The sequence below is a fragment of the Hyperoodon ampullatus genome, assembly GCF_949752795.1.
Source record: "Hyperoodon ampullatus genome assembly, chromosome: 2".
In the NCBI taxonomy this organism is placed as follows: Eukaryota; Metazoa; Chordata; class Mammalia; order Artiodactyla; family Ziphiidae; genus Hyperoodon; species Hyperoodon ampullatus.
Genome location: NC_136915.1, coordinates 112,614,834 through 112,634,837, shown reverse-complemented (window position 1 = coordinate 112,634,837; position 20,004 = coordinate 112,614,834). Strand labels below are relative to the sequence as shown.

The 20,004-nt window shown below is 39.4% G+C and overlaps 1 protein-coding gene across 1 annotated transcript; it reads left to right on the top strand.

Moving 5' to 3' along the window:
• Positions 1–10,773: 10,773 nt before the first annotated feature.
• On the top strand, positions 10,774–11,286 carry LOC307048316 (uncharacterized protein; the record flags this gene model as incomplete). The annotated part of the gene is made up of 1 exon (XM_079697366.1): positions 10,774–11,286. The coding sequence occupies one exon, from the start codon at positions 10,774–10,776 to the stop codon at positions 11,014–11,016; it is 243 nt and encodes an 80-aa protein (XP_079553492.1). The 3' UTR covers positions 11,017–11,286.
• Between the last annotated feature and the right edge of the window lie 8,718 nt (positions 11,287–20,004).

Here is a 20,004-nt window from a genome sequence, read left to right as displayed (position 1 = left end):
GGTGCTCCTATGTTGGGTGCATAAATATTTACAATTGTTATATCTTCTTCTTGGATTGATCCCTTGATCATTATGCAGTGTCCTTCTTTGTCTCTTCTAGTAGTCTTTCTTTTAAAGTCTCTTTTGTCTGATATGAGAATTGCTACTCCAGCTTTCTTTTGGTTTCCATTTGCATGGAATATCTTTTTCCATCCCCATACTTTCAGTCTGTATGTGTCTCTAGGTCTGAAGTGAGTCTCTTGTAGACAGCATATATATGGGTCTTGTTTTTGTATCCATTCAGCCAATCTGTGTCTTTTGGTGGGAGCATTTAGTCCATTTACATTTAAGGTAATTATCGATATGTATGTTCCTATTCCCATTTTCTTAATTGTTTTGGGTTCGTTATTGTAGGTCTCTTCCTTCTGTTGTGTTTCTTGCCTAGAGAAGTTCCTTTAGCATTTGTTGTAAAGCTGGTTTGGTGGTGCTGAACTCTCTCAGCTTTTGCTTCTCTGTAAACGTTTTAATTTCTCCATCAAATCTGAATGATATCCTAGCTGGGTAGAGTAATCTTGGTTGCAGGTTTTTCTCCTTCATCACTTTAATTATGTCCTGCCACTCCCTTCTGGCTTGTAGAGTTTCTGCTCAGAGATCAGCTGTTAACCTGATGGGGATTCCCTTGTGTGTTATTTGTTGTTTTTCCCTTGCTGCTTTTAATATGATTTCTTTGTGTTTAATTTTTGACAGTTTGATTAATATGTGTCTTGGCGTATTTCTCCTTGGATTTATTCTGTATGGGACTTTCTGTGCCTCCTGGACTTGATTAACTATATCCTTTCCCATATGAGGGAAGTTTTCAACTATAATCTCTTCAAATATTTTCTCAGTCCCTTTCTTTTTCTCTTCTTCTTCTGGAACCCCTATAATTCGAATGTTGGTGCGTTTAATGTTGTCCCAGAGGTCTCTGAGACTGTCCTCTGTTCTTTTCATTCTTTTTTCTTTATTTTGCTCTGCATCAGTTATTTCCACTATTTTATCTTCCACCTCACTTATCCGTTCTTCTGCCTCAGTTATTATGCTATTGATCCCATCTAGAGTATTTTTCATTTCATTTATTGTGTTTTTAATCGATGCTTGATTCATCTTTAGTTCTTCTAGGTCCTTGTTAAGTGTTTCTTGCATGTTGTCTATTCTATTTCCAAGATTATGGATCTTGGAAATAGAATCTTGGGTCATCTTTACCATCATTATTCTGAATTCCTTTTCAGGTAGACTGCCTATTATCTCTTCATTTGTTAGGTCTGGTGGGTTTTTATCTTGCTCCTTCTCCTCCTGTGTGTTTTTCTGTCTTCTCATTTTGCTTTTGTTACTTTGTTTGTGGTCTCCTTTTTGCAGGCTGTTGGTTCGTAGTTCCCATTTTTTTTGGTGTCTGTCCCCAGTGGCTAAGGTTGGTTTAGTGGGTTGTGTAGGCTTCCTGGTGGAGGGGACTAGTGCCTGTGTTCTGGTGGATGAGGCTGGATCTTGTCTTTCTGGTGGACAGGTCCACGTCTGGTGGTGTGTTTTGGGGTGTCTGCGGGCTTTTTATGATTTTAGGCCACCTCTCTGCTAATGGGTAGCGTTGTGTTCCTGTCTTGCTAGTTGTTTGGCATAGGGTGTCCAGCACTGTAGCTTGCTGGTCGTTGAGTGAAGCTGGGTGTTGGTGTTGAGATGGAGATCTCTGGAAGATTTTCTCCATTTGATATTATGTGGAGCTGGGAGGTCTCTTGTGGACTAGTGTCCTGAAGTTGGTTCTCCCACCTCAGAGGCACGGCACTGACTCCTGGCTCCTCAGTTTGGGATGATTTGTTGTCTATTCATGTATTCCACAGATGCAGGGTACATCAAGTTGATTGTGGAGCTTTAATCTGCTGCTTCTGAGGCTGCTGGGAGAGGTTTCCCTTTCTCTTCTTTTTTCTCACATCTCCCGGGTCACAGCTTTGGATTTGGCTCTGCCTCTGCGTGTAGGTCATCAGAGGGTGTCTGTTCTTTGCTCAGACAGGACAGGGTTAAAGGAGCAGCCTCTTCGGGGACTCTGGCTCACTCAGGCCGGGAGGGAGGGAGGGGCACGGTGTGCGGGGCAAGCCTGCAGCGGCAGAGGTTGGCGTGACATTTCACCAGTCCGAGGCGTGCCATGCGTTTTGCCAGGGAAGCCACCCCTGGATCCCGGGACCCCGGCAGTGGCGAGCTGCACAGGCTCCCGGAAGGGCGGTGAGGACAGTGACCTGCGCTCGCACACAGGCTTCTTGGTGGCGGCAGCAGCAGCCCCATTGTCCCACGCCCTTCACTGGGCTCCGCGCTTTCAGTCGCGACTCGCGCCTGTCTGTGGAGCCCCTTTAAGCAGCGCTCCTAGTCCCCTCTCCTCGCGCACCAGGAATCCAAGAGGGAAGAAAAAGTCTCTTGCCTCTTCGGCAGCTCCAGAGTTTTCCCGGACTCCCTCCCGGCTAGCTGTGTCACATTAGCCCCCTTCACGCTGAGTTCTCGCCGCCAGCCCCAGTCCTCTCCCTGCGCTCTGACCGAAGCCCGAGCCTCAGCTTCCAGCACCGCCTGCCCCGGCGGGCGAGCAGACAAGCCTCTCGGGCTGGTGAGTACTGCTCGGCACCGATCCTCTGTGCGGGAATCTCTCCGCTTTGCCCTACCCAGGTATGTGGGGAGTTTCTTGCCTTTTGGGAGGTCTGGGGTCTTTTGTCAGCGTTCAGTAGGTGTTTTGTAGGAGTTTTTCCACGTGTAGCTGTATTTCTGGTGTATCCGTGGGGAGGAAGGTGATCTCCGCGTCTTACTCTTCCACCATCTTACCCGGAAGTCCTTGGGGTTTTCTTAATTCTTCTTTCTGCACTTCTTTTAGGTTAAGGTTAGGTTGTTTATTTGAGATGTTTCTTGTTACTTGAGGTAGGATTATCTTGCTATATACTTCCTTCTTAGAACTCTTTTGCTGCAACCCATAGGTTTTGGGTCATCGTGTTTTCATTGCCATTTGTTTCTATGTATTTTTTGATTTCTTCTTCGATTTCTTCAGTGACCTCTTGGATATTTAGTATTGTATTGTTTAGCCTCCACTTGTCTGTATTTTTACAGATTTTTTCCTGTAACTGATATTTAGTCTCATAGCGCTGTGGTCAGAAAAAGATACCTGATACGATTTCAATTTTGTTAAATTTACCAATACTTGATTTGTTACCCAAAATATGATCTATCTGGAAAATGTTCCATGAGCACTTGAGAAGAGTGTGTATTCTGTTGTTTTTGGATGGAATGTCCTATAAATATCATTTAAATCTATCTTGTTTAATGTATCATTTAAAGCTTGTGTTTCTTTATTTTCATTTTGGTTGATCTGTCCATTGGTGAAAGTGGGGTATTAAAGGGCCCTATTATTATGGTGTTACTGTCGATTTCCCCATTTATGGCTGTTAGCGTTTGCCTTATGTATTGAGGTGCTCCTATGTTGGGTGCATAAATATTTACAATTGTTATATCTTCTTCTTGGATTGATCCCTTGATTATTATGTAGTGTCCTTCTGTGTGCCTTGTAATAATCTTTATTTTAAAGTTTTTTTGTGTGTGATATGAGAATTGCTACTCCAGCTTTTTGATTTCCATTTGCATTGAATATCTTTTTCCATGCCCTTGCTTTCTGTCTGTATGTGTCCCTAGGTCTGAAGTGGGTCTCTTGTAGACAGCATATATATGGATCTTGTGTTCGTATCTATTCTGCCAGTCTATGTCTTTTGGTGGGAGCATTTATTCCATTTACATTTAAGGTAATTATTGATATGTATGTTCCTATTAACATTTTCTTAGTTGTTTTGGGTTTGTTATTGTAGGTCTTTTCCTTCTCTTGTGTTTCCTGATTAGAGAAGTTCCATTAGCATTTGTTGTAAAGCTGGTTTGGTGGTGCTGAATTCTCTTAGCTTTTGCTTGTCTGAAAAGCTTTTAATTTCTCCATAAAATCTTCATGAGATCCTTTCTGGGTAGAGTAATCTTAGTTGTATGTTTTTCCCTTTCATCACTTTATATATGTCCTGCCACTCCCTTCTGGCTTGCAGAGTTTCTGATGAAAGATCAGCTCTTAGCCTTAGGGGGATTCCCTTGTATGTTATTTGTCATTTTTTCCTTGATACTTTTAATATTTTATTGTATTTAATTTTTGAGAATTTGATTAATATGTGTCTTGGCATGTTTCTCCTTGGATTTATCCTGTATGGGACTCTCTATGCTTCCTGGACTTGATTGACTATTTCTCTTCCCATATTAGGGAAGTTTTCAAGTATAATGTCTCAAATATTTTCTCAGTCCCTTTCTTTTTCTCTTCTTCTTCTGGGACCCCTATAATTCTAAAGTTAGTGTGTTTAATGTTGTCCCAGAGGTTTGAGACTGTCCTCAATTCTTTTCATTCATTTTTTCCTTATTCCACTCTGTGGTAGTTATTTGCCTTACTTTATCTTCCAGGTCACTTATCCATTCTTGTGCCTCAGTAATTCTGCTATTGTTTCCTTGTAGAGAATTTTAAATTTCATTTATTGTGTTGTTCATCATTGTTTGTTTGCTCTTTAGTTCTTGTAGCTCCTTCTTAAACGTTTCTTGTATATTCTCCATTATATTTCTACAATTTTGAAACATTTTTACTCTCATTGTTCTGAATTCTTTTTCACGTAGACTGCCTATTTCCTCTTCATTTGTTTGGTCTGGTGGGTTTTTACCTTACTCCTTCATCTAATGTGTATTTCTCTGTCTTCTCATTTTGCTTAACTTATTGTATTTGAGGTCTCCTTTTCACAGGCTGCAGGGTAATAGTTCCATTGTTTTTGGTGTCTGCCCCAGTGGGTAAGGTTTTTTCACTTGACTCCATAGGCTTCCTGGTGGAGGGTACTGGTGCCTGTGTTCTGGTGGATGATCCTGGATCTTGTCTTTCTGGTCGGCAGGACTACATTCAATGGTGTGTTTTGGGGTATCTGTGACCTTATTATGATTTTAGGCAGCCTGTCTGGTAATGGGTGGTTTTGTGTTCCTGTCTTGCTAGTTGTTTGGCAAAGGGTGTCCAGCACTGGAACTTGCTGGTCGTTGAGTGGAACTGGGTTTTAGCATTGAGATGGAGTTCTCTGAGAGAGCTTTTGCCATTTGATATTATGTGGAGCTTGGAGGTGTCTCTTGGATCAATGTCCTTAGCTGTCTCTGTCACTTCTGAGGCACAGGCCTGACACCTGGTTGGAGCACCAAAACCTTGTCAGCTGCACGGATCAGAAGAAAAGGGAGAAAAATAAAATAAAATAAAGTTATTAAAATTAAAAAAAATATTAAAAATAAAAAATTATAAAGTGAAAATTAAAAAAGAGAAAAAGATAGAAAGGAAGAAGAGAATAACCAAAACAGAACACAAATCCACCAATGCTAATACGTGCTAAAAACTATACTAGAAAAACTAAAAGAAAACGAAAGAAGAAAAATGGACTCACAGACCTTTAGGACAAATGGTAAAAGCAAAGCTACACAGACAAAATCACACTAAGAAGCATATGCGTACATACTCACAATAAGAGAAAAAGGGGAAAATATCTATATATAAAAAGAAAAAGAAAAAAAGGAAGAGAGCAACCAAATCCATAAAAAATCTACTAATGATAATAAACTCTAAATACTAAAGTATGATAAACATAAAACCAGAAACAGATTAGATGCAGAAAGCAAACTCTAAGTTTACAGTTGCTCCCAACGTCCACCGCCTCAACTTTGGGATGATTCGTTGTCCATTCAGGTATTCCAGAGATGCAGAGTACCTCAAGTTGATTGTGGAGATTTAATCCTCTTTTCCTGAGGCTGCTGAGAGAAATTTCACCTTCTGTTTTTTGTTCGCATAGCTCCTGGGGTTCAGCTTTGGATTTGGCCACACCTCTGCCTGTAGGTCTCCTGAGGGCGTCTTTTCTTCACTCAGAGAGGACAGGGTTAAAGTAACAGCTGATTAGGGAGCTCTGGCTCACTCAGGCCGGGGGTAGGGTGGGGTACAGAATGCGGGGTGAGCCTGTGGCTGCAGAGGCCAACGTGACGTTGCCACAGCCAGAGGTGCACCATGTTTCCTCCCGGGGAAGTTGTCTCTGGATCACGGGACCCAGGCTGCACAGGCTCTTTGGACAGGAGGTGTGGATAGTGACCTTTACTTGCACACAGGCTTTTTGGTGGTTGCAGCAACAGCCTTAGCGTTTCATGCCCGTCTCTTGTTTCCACACTGATAGCTGCAGCTCACGCTTGTCTCTGGAGCTCGTTTAGGCAGTGCTCTGAATCGCCCCTCCTCGTGAACCATGAAACAATGGTGTCTTGCCTCTTAGGCTGGGCCAGATTTTTTACCGGACTCCCTCCTGACTAGCTGTGGGGCAGTAGCCTCCTTCAGGCTGTGTTCACACAGCCAACCCCAGTCCTCTCCCTGGGATCTGACCTCTGAAGCCAGAGCCTCAGCTCCAACCCCCCACCCGCCCCGGAGGGTGAGCAGACAAGCCTCTCAGGCTGGTCAGTGCTGGTCAGCACTCATCACCTGTGCGGGAATATCTCTTCTCTGCCCTCTGTCGCTGTGCTCTCCTCCGTGACTCTGAAGCTTCCCACCCTGCTCTGCAAGCTCCCGTCTCCACCAGTGAAGGGGTTTCCTAGTGTGTGGAAAATTTTCCTCCTTTACAGCTCCCTTCCAGAGGTGTAGGTCCGGTCTCTAGTCTTTTGTCTCTTTTTTTTTTCTCTTTCCTTTTGCCTTACCCAGGTACGTGGGGAGCTTCTTGCCTTTTTGGAAGTCTGAGGTCTTCTGCCAGCATTCAGTAGGTGTTCCATAGGAGTTGTTCCATATGTACATGTATTTCTGATGTATTTGTGGGGAGGAAGGTGATCTCCACATCTTACTCCTCTGCCTTCTTGAAGGTCAGTTACCTGTTTTATACATATTAGTGTATATATGTCAATCCCCTTCTGAAATTGGGTTTCTCTTTACAATTAGAAGAAAGGTTGCCACTCCCTGCTTGGAGGTGTGTTTAGGGTACCTGTAGGCAAAGCCTGGGTTTCCTTCACGCTCCTGAACTATGTATTATCAAGTGCTTTTTTTTTCTCTTTTTTAAATTAGTTTCTGCTTTATAACAAAGTGGATCAGTCATACATATACATCTGTTCCCACATCCCTTCCCTCATGCATCTCCCTCCCTCCCACCCTCCCCATCCCACCCCTCCAGGCGGTCACAAAGCACCGAGCTGATCTCCCTGTGCTCTGCGGCTGCTTCCCACTATCTATCTACCTTACGTTTGGTAGTGTATATATGTCCATGCCTCTCTTTCACTTTGTCACAACTTACCCTTCCCCCTCCCCATATCCTCAAGTCCATTCTCAAGTAGGTCTGTCTCTTTATTCCTGTTTTACCCCTAGGTTCTTCATGACATTTTTTAAAAATTCCATATATATGTGTTAGCATACGGTATTTGTCTTTCTCTTTCTGACTTACTTCACTCTGTATGACAGACTCTAGGTCTATCCACCTCATTACAAATAGCTCAGTTTTGTTTCTTTTTATGGCTGAGTAATATTCCATTGTATATATGTGCCACACCTTCTTTATCCATTCATCTGATGATGGACACTTAGGTTGTTTCCAGCTCCGGGCTATTGTGTGCTTAACTGAGCCCAGAGTAGCTCACTCTGCAAAGCACAGCAGACATCATTTTAGACTGGGAAGTTTTCAAGGCGGACACTATTCTTTCAACTGTCTATCCATGATAATAGCAGAGCAATGCTTCCTTGGATTATCTGATTGTAAGCAGGTACTCCTTGCAATATTCTTCCTTAGAAAAATTGGCAGCAAGATATTATCTTGAAGTTTTAAAAATGTAGACTACTTTGGTCAACAAAATAGACTCCAGATTACTGATAAGCATCTTCATATATGGAACAATCTAATTTAAGCCAAGTGAATTTGAGACAGTGCACGTCAAAGATTAAAAAAAAATTGTAGGGTTAGTAATGAGCCAGATACCATCTACTGGGGCATCTCTTTGTGTCTCTTTACAGAAACATGCCATTACTGTGTGGGTGAATATCTATATACAGAGACATACATCCAGTTCATTTTAGAGGAAGTTCAAATGTTTTAGATATAACTAAGAAAGGGCTGGGAGGGTTTTTCATAAACACAATTTTATACTCACCACCCATTAATATTATTCTGTACATCCTGATTCTTGAAGAAGTGACAAAGTGCAGATTTTCTTAGTCAAAATAACCAGAAATCTTTGTATGCGGCCAATACTCTTGTCATACCTGCTTCCTAACAGAGACTTAAAGGCTATATAGGAGCTGCTGGCAGTCTTAAAGTGCTTGTAACAGATTTTTCCATAATGTGATAGGAAGTGAAACAGTTATCACGGACAGTTAGACTGTAACTTGCTTGCTAACTATAAGTGAAATATGAGATCGATAGACCCACACTGAAAATTTATTAAAAAGAAAGTGAATTAGGCACTATCACATACTATTGGTGGGAGTGTCATTTGATCAAAACATTTTGGAAATTAATGCCATACATTTTAAATATATTGATAGTTCTGTTTTTGACTCAATAATCCCATTTCTTAATTTTCATATTACTTAAATACTCTGAAATTATAAAGACTTAAACAGAAAAGGAATGTTACAGTTTTCTATTCATTTCCTACTGCTGCTGTAACAAGTGACTATAAACTCATCAGCTCAAAGCAAAAGAAATTATATTAGGCATTTTGTTTTTTGTAACAAATATTTGAGGCGGGTATTTTTTATCTCTAATTTACAGCTGTGTAGATAAACTGATCTTCAGGGAGGGTGGGAAATATTTAATGTCACACAGTACTGTTGCCTATAGATTTCTACATAGCCAAGGCACTCAAGTTTTCCCCTGGAGGGAGTAGTGCATAATATTAGCTGAAGTGTTACTGTGGTTCAGCAAGTTATACTAATAAATTATCACTGGGTCCTCTGTCAGCCATATTTTATTTATTTAGGGAAAAATACCCATGAATTGAATGGTGGGATCAATGACTCCTGGAGTTTCATTCCCTGAGTGTGCTAAGAATATCTGAAAATGCACTAAATGTCATTTCAAAAGAGAGGGCCTGATAGAGTCCATTGAATTAACTTTTGTAGGGGAAAGTAGCACAAGATATTTTGGGAGTATGAGTGGAAAACTTCTAAATGGATATAGTCCAGACATTGAATCAATTTTGAAGGTAATGAGAAGAGAGGAATTTGGGTTTCTAGTAGACCACAAGTCACTCGTGGTCATGGGGGCCCCAGAGACCAGATCAGTGTGTAAATATGCAAATGTAGAGCTTTAGGAAGTGGCCCCAGCCTGTGATCTTATGGCCTAGGAAACTGAGGGATCATGCAGTCCTGTTCAAGCTCATTTAGGGAGCTATCTGAAAACACACCCAACATGGGACTGTCAGCACTAGGAAATCAAGATAAGACTCTGTGGCTCTGTTTAAGTCATTTAATTTTCAAGAAAAGCCAAGAGACCAGTAGAATATGGTAAAAGGGGAGTTTAGAAAAACTGTGGGTAGGGGTTAAAATATGTGGGTTTAGCAAACCCTGGTCTCTACCATCAGGGGAAACAAAGCTGGGTGCTGGGCAGGTGAAATTGAATGAGGTAGTGAGTTTTACATACCAGATGCTTGAGAGCTGGGGAGTGGGGGAAGCACCATCTCTGACTATGGAAGAGCATCACGCTGTCAAAAATTTTCTCCTATTTCCTAATTGGCACATGACACTGGCACAGGGAATATGAGATAAAGTCTCGAGTGAATCACCGTGCTCTTCCTCAGTGAGGGGTGAGGAAGATCGTGGACAAGGAAGTTTTTTGATATCAGCATGAGTGTGGCAAGTCATTTTTGAGATTGCCAGCAGATGATATTTGGGTTGAGAAATAAATGCAGCATGTCAGTCCTGGGCTGTTCTCCCTGTGTGGGGCTGCCTGGCCCTTATAAAAGGAGTCTCCATCTCAGTGGTGCTATCTTCGTGACACTCAGTGATAGGTCTTCTTTGGAGCCTGTGGTGAGTACAAATCTTAGAGGTCTTTTTGGCACTTGAGTGGTAAGATTGAACCTGGAGGAGTAGGTGACTTTATTTTAACCAATTAGTGCTCCGTATGGGGAAAAGAAGATAATGAGGTATTAGGGGTAAATTTAAGCTGGTATTTGGTAAGTGATCCTGAAAGTGATGAGAGCAATGGAGTCAGAGGTATGATCTTAAACTGAAGGAGAGTAAGAGAGATGAGATGCTGTGCTGTAGCCCACCCTACATTAGCTCAAAATGCATCCCTCTCAGAGCTCAATCCCATTGAGTGCTGGGTTTGGGCCTCTGCATTTCTCCCTAAAAGCCCACAGTCACATCAGTTAGACCAGCAACCAGGGCCTCATGGTAGATATAAGTAGAGATTTGTTTTGGGATTGGCTACAATTTTAATATCCAGGTTCTTCTTCTCCAGATAGTATTTGTATTCACACAACACCTGCATAGGTAATTTTGTCTTTAGAAAGTAGTAGAATGAGTGATTAACAAGAAAAAACTGAAGATCTGAGGGCAAGACGTGCTAAAAAAGAATGGTGAAGAAGTTACACAAAACTATAAAGACTCTCTAAGGGATCAAAGAAAGCCCTTGGAGATGAAAGGGTTGTGTGCTCAGCTAAATGTTCTACCAGTAGGACTGTCTCTGTTATGAACAGTGTTGTCTCTTTGTATTTCAGATTCCTTGAGACCCAGGAAAGATGTCTTACCAGCAACATCAGTGCAAGCAACCCTGCCAGTCACCTCCTATGTTCATACATAAGTGCCCTGAGCCTTGCCAACCTAAGTGCCCTGAGCCTTGCCCACCTCTAAAGTGTCTGGAGCCATGTCCCTGTCCTCCATGCCCACCTTGTGCAGTGCCACCTCCACTGTGCCAGCAGAAATGTCCTCCTCTGCATCCATGTCCACCCTGCCAGCATAAGTGTCCACCCAAGTACAAGTAACAGCACCAGATTTCATCAGGACCATGAAACAAGATCTAAGTTTTTCTTAGTCCCAGGACTCCATCGTCCTCCCTTCAGCCATGGTGATGGACTGCATCTTCCTTAACCTCCCTCCTGGATTGACAGCTGACAGATAAAAGGTCTGGTTCCTGAAGCAGACACCATGTTGTTGGAAGAAGAGCAGCAGGATCATCACCTGATCTTGCTTTGCCATCTGCCTGTCTGTAATCGGGCTGTGATCTCTACCCTGTGAGCACTTAGTGTGTATATTCTTTTACTTCTCCAATAAAGCACATTTCATGGTTGAGACCACATTTCTTCCTTCTTCTTCTCCTTCTCCTTCTCCTTCTCCTTCTCCTTCTCCTTCTCCTTCTCCTTCTCCTTCTCCTTCTCCTTCTCCTTCTCCTTCTTCTTCTTCTTCTTCTTCTTCTTCTTCTTCTTCTTCTTCTTCTTCTTCTTCTTCTTCTTCTTCTTCTTCTTCTTCTTCTCCTTTTTTTATTTTTACATTTAGTGTTTTTAATCTCTTCTGTCAACTACAACTACTCTTCTGAGCATTCTTTTTCATTCCTATTGAATTATTAGAGTTAGACTTATTCCATCACTGACTTTAGTTTTGCCTGAAATACACCTTTAGTATTGGATACATCAAATAATTCTTTTATTGGTTTCAAACTCATTTCTACCTCCTCCTACCTTGTGTGACCCTGAAAAAAATCGAACTCTTTCAGCCTCAGTTTTCTTATCTGTAAAAAGTAGGAAAGAATATATTCCACTCAGTGGACTAATAGAAATTAATTAATTTATTCACAAATGTTTCCTAATTATCTAACAAGTGCCAGCTAGTCTCTTGTGTGCTAGGGATGTCATGATGGTGACCAAAGTCCTTGTCCACCTAAATTCTTGAGGGAATTTTACACACACACACACACATGCACACACACACACACACACAAACACACACATGACAAATAATAGTTAGGCATGGGTTAGAGAAAATTGTTTAGAAAAGCTCTTCCAAAGTAGCTCTTTGGGCAAAGACCTGAATGAACAGAAGAGTAAGCTGTGGGTAGGTGAGCATATCTGGGGTGCACTGTACCAGTGAAAGGGGATGACAAGTGCTAAGGCAGAGCAAAGTAACAGCAGAAAGAACAGTGATCAAGGAGACACTATCTCCAATTGAGGTCCGAGAGGTTGGATCTTGAAGACGTAATAAAGATTTTGATAATTTATTCACATTTTGACAGCCATATTATGCAGAGGGTCAAAGGTCTAAAATCTTATAACTATGTAATTTTCAATTATCACATATTATTTCTTTTAATTAAAAGTACATATGGCCTTTCAAAGACATTTTCAAAAACGGTTAAAAGAACTGAGGAATAAATGAAAACTCTTTTGCAAGATGAAAATTTATTTTGAGAGGGTCATTAGGTGACATGTCAGTCTATTAGTTTCCCATCTTATAGGGAAGTCGACCCCATTAATTTCCATCACCTTATAGGTACAAAAATGTATAAGAAAGTTTACTCTTGTGCAGCCAATGCTAAAATAATTGATTTTCTTTTTAGGAGGGTTGACTTTACACTCTTGAAAAGGGCTCTGGCCTAATATTATTGTGGATAGATTTCCCCCTCTCTTTTGTCTTTAAGAAAAACAAAAAATAAAAGCCCTTCGTTTTTTTGGGGCACATGATGAACAAATTCAGAAAGTTCATAAACTTTAGCTGTATAACTGAGAGTGGATAATTATAAATTGATCACGCTTTTATCGTTAGTCAATAAATTCAAAGTCAAGAAAAATACCATAACCAATCCTTCAAAAGACACGTTTCCTTGTTAAATTACATCCTATACCTTCTCCACTAGAAGTAACCACAATCCTGACTCCTAATAATCACTTTCCTGTTTTTCTTTATGTTTTTTAACCACCAGTATAGAGGCATCTCTAAAAGCTATAGTTAAGTTTTTCAGTTTTTGAACTTTATAAAAATGGAATTATACTGCATGCCATCTTTTTGTCTCTTTCAATTAACACTATATAGTTTTAGTTTATTCACTGGTGTATTTTAGAATATCATTGTATGGCTCTACAACACTTCTTTTCTCTCTTTGTTCTACTCTTGGTTGACCTTTCAGTCGTTTCCTATTTGGAGCTATTAGGGACACTGTGACATTTTCTTCATACCTGCTAGTGCACATGTTCACACATTTCTCTAGGGTATATTCCCAGAAGTATATGCATCTTGTACTTTGATAGATAATGCCAAACTGTTTTCCAAAATACTTGGACCAATTTAAACCCCCTACCAGTGGTGTACTGTATTTGCTGTTTATGCTATCTCTTTAAATTAGTTGATCATTTCCACATTGTTTAAAGTTTTACACATCTGGTGTACATTGTGAGTAGTGATCTTTCCTTGTGTTTTGAATAAACTGTTTACTAAGTATTAATGACTTTTAGAAGCTTTGAAAATACTTTTATTGGCCATTTGGATGCATCATTTTGTGTGTGTGTGCAGTGCCTTTTGCCCATGTTTCTATTGAGCTGTCTGTCTTATTTTTTTTTTTTTAAGATGTCCCTATTTTTTTTTTTTTTTTTTTTTTTTTTTGCGGTACGCGGGCCTCTCACTGTTGTGGCCTCTCCCGTTGCGGAGCACAGGCTCCGGACGTGCAGCCTCAGCGGCCATGGCTCACGGGTCCAGCTGCTCCATGGCATGTGGGAATTTTCCCGGACCAGGGCACGAACCCGTGTCCCCTGCATCAGCAGGCGGACTCTCAACCACTGTGCCACCAGGGAAGCCCGAGCTGTCTGTCTTTTTATGAGTGACTTTATGAGTTATTTATAAATTTTGGATACTGATTTTTTCAAACATATATTTCATTTTATTAAGTAAATATCTGACAATGTGATAAGATAAAAATAAATGAATTAGGAGATAGACCCATGCCCAAAGTTTCATTTCAGCATTTTCTTGCCCTAACACTGAACAAGACCTTTTATATCTTTACTTATCAATTTGTTCATGTGCAATGTAACAATGATACAGTATTTTCTCAACTCAAATCTATATATTTCTCTGCATTTTTGTTTTCCTAAAAATAATTTTTATTGGAGTATAGTTGCTTTACAAAGTTGTGTTAGTTTCTGCTTTACAGCAAAGCGAATTGGCTATACATGTACATATATACCCTCCTTTTTGGATTTCATTCTCATTTAAGTTACAACAGAGCATTGGGTAGGGTTCCCTGTGATATACAGTAGGTTCTCATTAGTTATCTATTTTATACATAGTAGTGTAAATATGTCAATCCCAATCCCCCAATTCATCCCACCCCCCTTACTCCCTTGTTATCCATGCATTTGTTCTCTATGTCTGTGTTACTATTTCTGCTTTGCAAATGGGTTCATCTGGATCATTTTTCTAGATTCCACATATAAGCAATATTATACAATATTTGTCTTTCTCTTTCTGACTTACTCTGTATGACAATCTTTAGGTCCATCCATGTCACTGCAAATGTCATTATTTTGTTCTTTTTTATGGCTGAGTAATATTCCATTGTATATATGTACCACCTTTTCTTTATCCATTCCCCTGTTGATGGACATTTAGGTGGTTTCCATGTCCTGGCTATTGTAAATACTGCTGCAATGAACATTGGAGTGCATTTACCTTTTGGTATTATGGTTTTCTCTGGGTATATGCCCAGAAGTGGGATTGCTGGCACATGAAAAGATGCTCCACGTCACTAATTATTAGAGACGGGCAAATCAAAACTAAAATGAGTTATCACCTCACACGGGAGAGTATGGTCATCATCAAAAATCTATAAACAATAAATGCTGGAGAAGGTGTGGAGAAAACGGAACACTGCTACACTCTTGGTGGGAATGTAAATTGATACAGCCATTATGGAGAACAGTGATTCTTAAAAAAAAAAATAAAAACTAAAAATAGAACTACCATGTGACCCAAAAATCCCACTCCTGGATACTGATTTTTAATAACAATTTGCCTACCCCACTGTAACTAAGATTTTCTTCTATTTTCCTCCAGGAATTGTAGAGTCTTAGATCTTACATTTTAGTCTGTGATATATTTCAATTGATTTTTGTATGGTGTGAGGCAAAGGTCAAAGCTTCATTAATTTCTGTATCAGTATCCAACTGTAAGAGTACCATTTGTTGACAAGATTATTTATTGTCCATTGAATTACCTTGGCATTTTTGTTGAAAATCAACTGACCATATATGTTGCGGGTCTATTTCTGGATTTTCTATTATTGTCTATTGATCTCTTGTCTATTCTTATGCTGATAGCATACTGTCTTAATTAGTGTAGCTCTATAATGCAATCCTAAAATTAATTCTCCAACTTTGATGTTCCTTATTAAAATCATCTTTGCTGTCCCAAGTAGTATTCATTGTTATGTACATTTTATATTAGCTTGTCAATTTCTTTAAAAATCCCACTGGCAGTTTGATTGGAGTTACTTAAAATCTATAGATCAATTTGGGAAGAAATGATAACTCAGCAATAATGAGTCTTTTGATCCATGAACAAGGCATATTTCGGCAATTATTTATTTTCTCTCAGCAGCAAGTTTATAGCGCTCAGTGTAAAGGTCTTGCACATCTTTTGTTGAAGCTGTCAGTATTTATTTATTTATTCATCTTTTGACAAAAACAACATATTTTATTCTTTTGTTAGATTATAAAATATTTACACTCAAATTCATTCATACATTATAAGTGTTTGAAGTTAGTATAGATGGACTGCATGTGTATTTTCTATTATTATTTAAAGTAAAAGAACCTGTAGTCACAACCCTGGCTCCAACCTGCTTTTTTTCACTGCATTAACTGTCTGTGATTTGAAGCCAATACAACACCTTATAAATTTATGGTCAATAAAACTTCCCAAACACACATTTTTAAACTTCTAACAGTAATATATCAATAACATCAATGTTATTTCTCTTCTCATCTCCCCAGAACTCCTGTTGTGAATTTCCATTGAGAGGTCCTGAAATGACCTTAAAATCAGCATTCTACAAGTAATTTTGTATTTCTCCTCTCACTAACCCTAAACCTTGATTCTTAAAGTTCTGTTAATTGAATGACCATTCTCCAATTCACCCAGACTAAAAAGATGTTATTGGCATTGATTAGTCCATAGCTTTTTCTCCTGATAGCTAACAAGTGAATAGATCTTGCTGACTGAGTTTTCCTTCAAAAAACCGCTTGGAGTCATCTCATTCTTTCATTTCCTCTATCACAACCAATATTGATGTCACATTCATCTCTCATTTGGCATACCACACTAAACTCACTGTCTTTAAAAAAAAATACACACACATCTCTCTCTGTCTCTCTGTCTCTCTCTCTCCCTATCTATTTATCTATAAAATAACTAGATTTGAAAGATAATTCTATTAGGGCCTTAAGTATAATTTAATAGCTATAACTTTTGGAAAATTACTTAAATCCATGAAACTCATTTTTCTCAACTAGTAAGTGAAAAAAAATCTAACTCAAAAATCTAATATGAAGATTAAATAAAATATTTTAAAAAACATATGAGTCTTATGGAAATATCACTATAATGGGAAATATTATTTCTTCACCCTTTTATTTTTTTAAGTCTTTCCTTTCTTTTTTTTAAAACAACTTTATTGGAGCATAATTGCTTTACAATGGTGTGGTAGTTTCTTCTTTATAACAAAGTGAATCAGCTATATATATACATATATCTCCATATCTCCTCCCTCTTGTGTTTCCCTCCCACCCTCCTTATCCCACCCCTCTATGTAGTGACAAAGCACTGAGCTGATCTCCCTGTGCTATGTGGCTTCTTCCCATTAGCTATCTATTTTACATTTGGTAGTATATATAAGTCCATGCCACTCTCACTTCGTCCCATCTTACCCTTCCCCCTCCCCGTGTCCTTAGTCCATTCTCTACATCTGAGCCTTTATTCCTCTCCTGCCTCTAGGTTCTTAAGAACCATTTTTTTTTTTAGATTCCTTATATATGTGTTAGTATACAGTATTTATTTTTATCTTTCTGACTTACTTCACTGTGTATGAGACTCCCTAGGTCCATCCACCTAACTATGGCTGAGTGAAATTCCATTGTATATATATGCCACATCCGCTTTATCCATTCATCTGTCGATGGACACTTAGGTTGCTTCCATGTCCTGGCTATTGTAAATACAGCTGCACTGAATATCGTGGTACATGATTCTTTTTGAATTATGCTTTTCTCAGGGTATGTGCCCAGTAGTGGGATTGCTGGGTCATATGGTAGTTCTATTTTTAGTTTTTTAAGGAACCTCTATACTGTTCTCCATAGTGTCTGTATCAATTTACATTCCCACCAAGAGTGCAAGAGTGTTCCTTTTTCTCCACACCATCTCTGCATTTATTGTTTGTAGATTATTTGATGATAGCGATTCTGACTGGTGTGAGGTGATACCTCATTGTAGTTTTGATTTGCTTTTCTCTAATGATTAGTGACGTTAATCACCCTTTCATGTATTTGTTGGCAATCTGTATATCTTCTTTGGAGAAATGTCTATCTAGATCATCTGCTCATTTTTGGATTGGGTTGTTTGTTTTCTTGATATTTAGCTGCATAAGCTGCTTGTAAATTTTGGAGATTAGTCCTTTGTCAGGTGCTTCATTGGCAAATATTTTCTCCCATTCTGAGGGTTGTCTTTTTGTCTTGTTTATGGTTTGCTTTGCTGTGCAAAAGATTTTAAGTTTCATTAGGTCCCATTTATTTTAGTTTTTATTTCCATTTCTCTAGGAGGTGAGTCAAAAAGGATCATGCTGTGCTTTATGTAATAGAGTGTTCTACCTATGTTTTGTTCTAAGGATTTCATAGTGTCTGACCTTACACTTAGGTGTTTAATCCATTTTGTGTTTATTTTTGTGTATGGAGTTAGGGAGTGTTCTAATTTCATTTTTTTTACATGTAGCTGTCCAGTTTCTCCAGCACCACTTATTGAAGAGGCTGCCTTTTCTCCATTGTATATTCTTGCCTCCTTTATCAAAAATAACTCCATATATATGTGTTAGCATATGGTATTTGTTTTTCTCTTTCTGACTTACTTCATTCTGTATGATGGACTCAGGTCCACCCACCTTACTACAAATAACTCAATTTCGGTTTTTTTATGGCTGAGTAATATTCCATTGTATATATGTGCTATATCTTCTTTATCCATTCATCTGTTGATGGACACTTAGGTTGCTTCCATGTCATGGCTATTGTAAATAGAGCTGCAATGAACATTGTGGTACATGACTCTTTTTGAATTATGGTTTTCTCAGGGTATATGCCCAGCAGTGGGATTGTTGGGTCGTATGGTAGCTCTATTTGTAGATTTTAAAGGAACCTCCATACTGTTCTCCATAGTGGCTGTATAAATTTACATTCCCACCAACAGTGCAAGAGTGTTCCCTTTTCTCCACAACGTCTCAAGCATTTATTGTTTTTAGATTTTTTGATATGGCCATACTGACTTGTGTGAGATGATATCTCATTGTAGTTTTGATTTGCATTTCTCTAATGATTAATGATGTTGAGCATTCTTTCATGTGTTTGCTGGCAATCTGTATATCTTCTTTGGAGAAATGTCTATTTAGGTCTTCTGCCCACTTTTGGATTGGGTTGTTTGTTATTTTGTTATTGAGCTGCATGAGCTGCTTGTAAATTTTGGAGATAAATCCTTTGTCAGTTGCTTCAGTTGCAAATATTTTCTTCCATTCTGAGGGTTGTCTTTTGGTCTTTTTTTTTTTTTTTTTTTTTTTTTTTTTTTTTTTTTTTTTTTGTGGTACGCGGGCCTCTCACTGCTGTGGCCTCTCCCGTTGCGGAGCACAGGCTCCGGACGCGCAGGCTCAGCGGCCATGGCTCACGGGCCCAGCCGCTCCGCGGCATGTGGGATCCTCCCAGACCGGGGCACGAACCCGTGTCCCCTGCATCGGCAGGCGGACTCTCAACCACTGCGCCACCAGGGAAGCCCTTTGTCTTTTTATGGTTTCTTTTGCTGTGCAAAAGCTTTTAAGTTTCATTAAGTCCCATTTGTTTATTTTTGTTTTTATTTCCATTCTCTAGGTGGTAGGTCCAAAAGGATCTTGCTGTGATTTATGTCATAGAGTGTTCTGCCTATGTTTTCCTCTAAGAGTTAAAAAAAAAAAAAGTTCATGAAGAACCTAGGGGTAAGACAGGAAAAAAGACACAGACCTACTAGAGAATGGACTTGCGGATATGGTGAAGGGGAAGTGTATGCTGTGACAAAGTGAGAGTGTGGTATGGACATATATACACTACCAAACGTAATATAGATAGCTAGTGGGAAGCAGCCTCATAGCATTGGGAGATCATCTCGGTGCTTTGTGACCACCTAGAGGGGTGGGATAGGGAGGGTGGGAGGGAGGGTGGTGCTAGAAGGAAGAGATATGGGAACATATGTATATGTATAACTGATTCACTTTGTTATAAAGCAGAAACTAACACACCATTGTAAAGCAATATACTCCAATAAAGATGTTAAAAAATAATATGTGCGTGGTTTTATCTCTGGGCTTTCTATCCTGTTCCATTGATCTATTTTTCTGTTTTTGTGCCTGTACCATAATGTTTTGATTATTGTAGCTTTGTAGTGTAGTCGGAAGTCAGGAAGTCTGATTCCTCCAGCTTCATTTTTCTTCCTCAAGATTGTTTTGGCTATTCGGGGTCTTTTGTGTTTCCATACAAATTGTGAAATTTTTTGTTCTAGTTTTGTGAAAAATGCCACTGGTTGTTTGATCGGGATTTCATTGAATCTGTAGATTGTTTTGGGTAGTGTAGTCATTTTCAGAATTTTAATCTTCCAATCCAAGAACATGATATATCTCTCCATCTGTTTGTATCGTCTTTAATTTCTTTCATCAGTGTCTTATAGTTTTTGGCATACAGAACTTTTGTCTCCTTAGGTAG